The 1,924-nt window shown below is 39.4% G+C and overlaps 1 protein-coding gene across 1 annotated transcript in view; it reads left to right on the top strand.

Moving 5' to 3' along the window:
- Window positions 1-1,514: 1,514 nt before the first annotated feature.
- AK88_02256 (uncharacterized protein) overlaps window positions 1,515-1,924 on the top strand; it is a gene marked incomplete at both ends in the record, with an annotated part of 7,339 nt that continues 6,929 nt past the window's right edge. Inside the window, one exon of the mRNA XM_012479887.1 lies at window positions 1,515-1,697. Coding sequence (XP_012335310.1) covers window positions 1,515-1,697 — 183 coding nt within the window. The remainder of the gene's footprint in view (window positions 1,698-1,924) is intronic.

Genomic DNA, 1,924 nt, shown 5'->3' with positions numbered 1-1,924 from the left:
GGGGTTAAAAAAAAAAAAAAAAAAAAAAAAAAAAAGGCACATCGTCTACCACATCCTGTGGTTGGGTGGACTCTGCAAAAAAAAAAAAAAATAAAAAAAAATAAAAAAAATAATGTTATAAAATGGCAAGCCTAATTATATAACAATGTAGCCATGTTGGTAATGCAGCAGTTATATAAAATATAGCAGTGTAGCAATACGACGCAGCAGTTAAAAAAAAAAAAAAAATGTACGTGCTTGGTCAAAAATAATAAGCAACCACAGTTTTGCCATTAGGAAAGGAGCAAAACAAAACATCACAGAAGGAGAAGGAATGGTAAAGTAGCCACCAAGTGACAGTTTAAAAGAAGAAGAATAAAAAAAAAAAAAAAAAAAAAACAGCGTAACAATCATCTGAGGCCAATTGACGCGAACCAAGCTAACAGAGCCCGAAGGAGAAGCATATTTTTTAACACTTGTGGGTTTATATATAACGAGCCCGGTAGGTCACATGACAGCATTTTGTGCTTCATTTCTGTGCCCACCGTTAGTGAATTAATTGAGGCAAAGCGTTTGTTAGTTTACTTGTTTGTTTTTTTATCTCTTCGACATACAGAACTGTATAAAAAAAAAAAGGAGTACGTAAAAAATGCCGCGCGCTTTACCGCAGTAACTTTTATCCTCATGAAAAACTGTCGTATGTTTATTCAAATACAGAAAGTGAAAGGTACCACCTGAGGGGAGGGGTAGAGATTCCCTTCAGGATACTTTTTTTTTTTTTTTTCCAATGAGGAGAAAACTCAAGCTACATGAATTATAGAAGGAAAGAAAAGTAGACTGTTCTCTTCGTGCCACTTTTTGCACAACGAAATTTGGTGCCAACACGGGACAGCCTAAACCCGTATGGAGTGTATACACTCCGGTGTACAAGCAAAAACGGTTGGGGTGTCTGTATGGGAAAGGTCCTCTTCACCTTCAGACATTCCACCATCCGCACGAGCACCCCCAAAAAAATTAACGTAAAATAATAATTTGTGTGAATAAAATTTGGACCCATTTTTTTTCTGCCAAAAAGGCGATTGGCAAAACAAAATTTGTAGAGTGGAAGGATTTCCCTAAACTGTGTATGCACGGGGAGACAAAAGGAGGGAGGACAAGAAGTGCTTGCCCAAGCCATTGCCAATTGGGGGAACCGCTCCTCCAAACACCAGCGCTAAAATGAGAACACACGCCTCTACCGCTGAGTGATCACATATGCGACATTGAGTGAACAAGTGAACCCAGAGAAGGGAGTCCCCCTTTTGTACACACATGAAGGCCCCACGTGGAGTATTATTCACGTAGACGTAGTAATACGCCTGTAATATAAATATATATATATATCCTGTATATATTTTTACCGTATACACACCTCACTGGTGTACAAGTCCTTGGCCAAGAGGACTCGCTCAAGACAAAACAGTGAAAGTGGAAACGCCAGAAGATATAAACCTCCCCCCACCCCACTCTGTGCTCGTCTGAACGGTGAAGGAACAATGGATATAAGCAACAAAGAAGAAGAAAAAAAGTACCAAAATATAATTACAGAAAAATTAAGGGAACTGCTAGGGGAATATGAAGTGGACATTTTGACTGAGTACGTGTGGCACATGGCCGGCAATGCCCAGAGTACACGGGAGTTCATATGCAATGAGCTAAAGGATTTCCTGGGAGACCACGTAATTTTGCATGCATAAATGTTTTTTGTGGAGGCCCATTTTGCGGGGGGTGTATACCCCCTCTACTCTGCAGGGAGGAAATTTTACTCCCCCTGAAACGGCATTAACATATCTCCACATAGAAGTCTTTCGCCTTATTCTGACTACTACACGGGGCAATACTTAAGCATATTAGAATGATTTCCAATTGCTATTCTGCCTCTCCCATTTTTTTTTTTTTTTTTTTT

Source organism: Plasmodium fragile, assembly GCF_000956335.1.
Source record: "Plasmodium fragile strain nilgiri unplaced genomic scaffold supercont1.21, whole genome shotgun sequence".
Lineage (NCBI taxonomy): Eukaryota > Apicomplexa > Aconoidasida > Haemosporida > Plasmodiidae > Plasmodium > Plasmodium fragile.
This window is presented reverse-complemented; position numbering and strand designations above follow the sequence as displayed.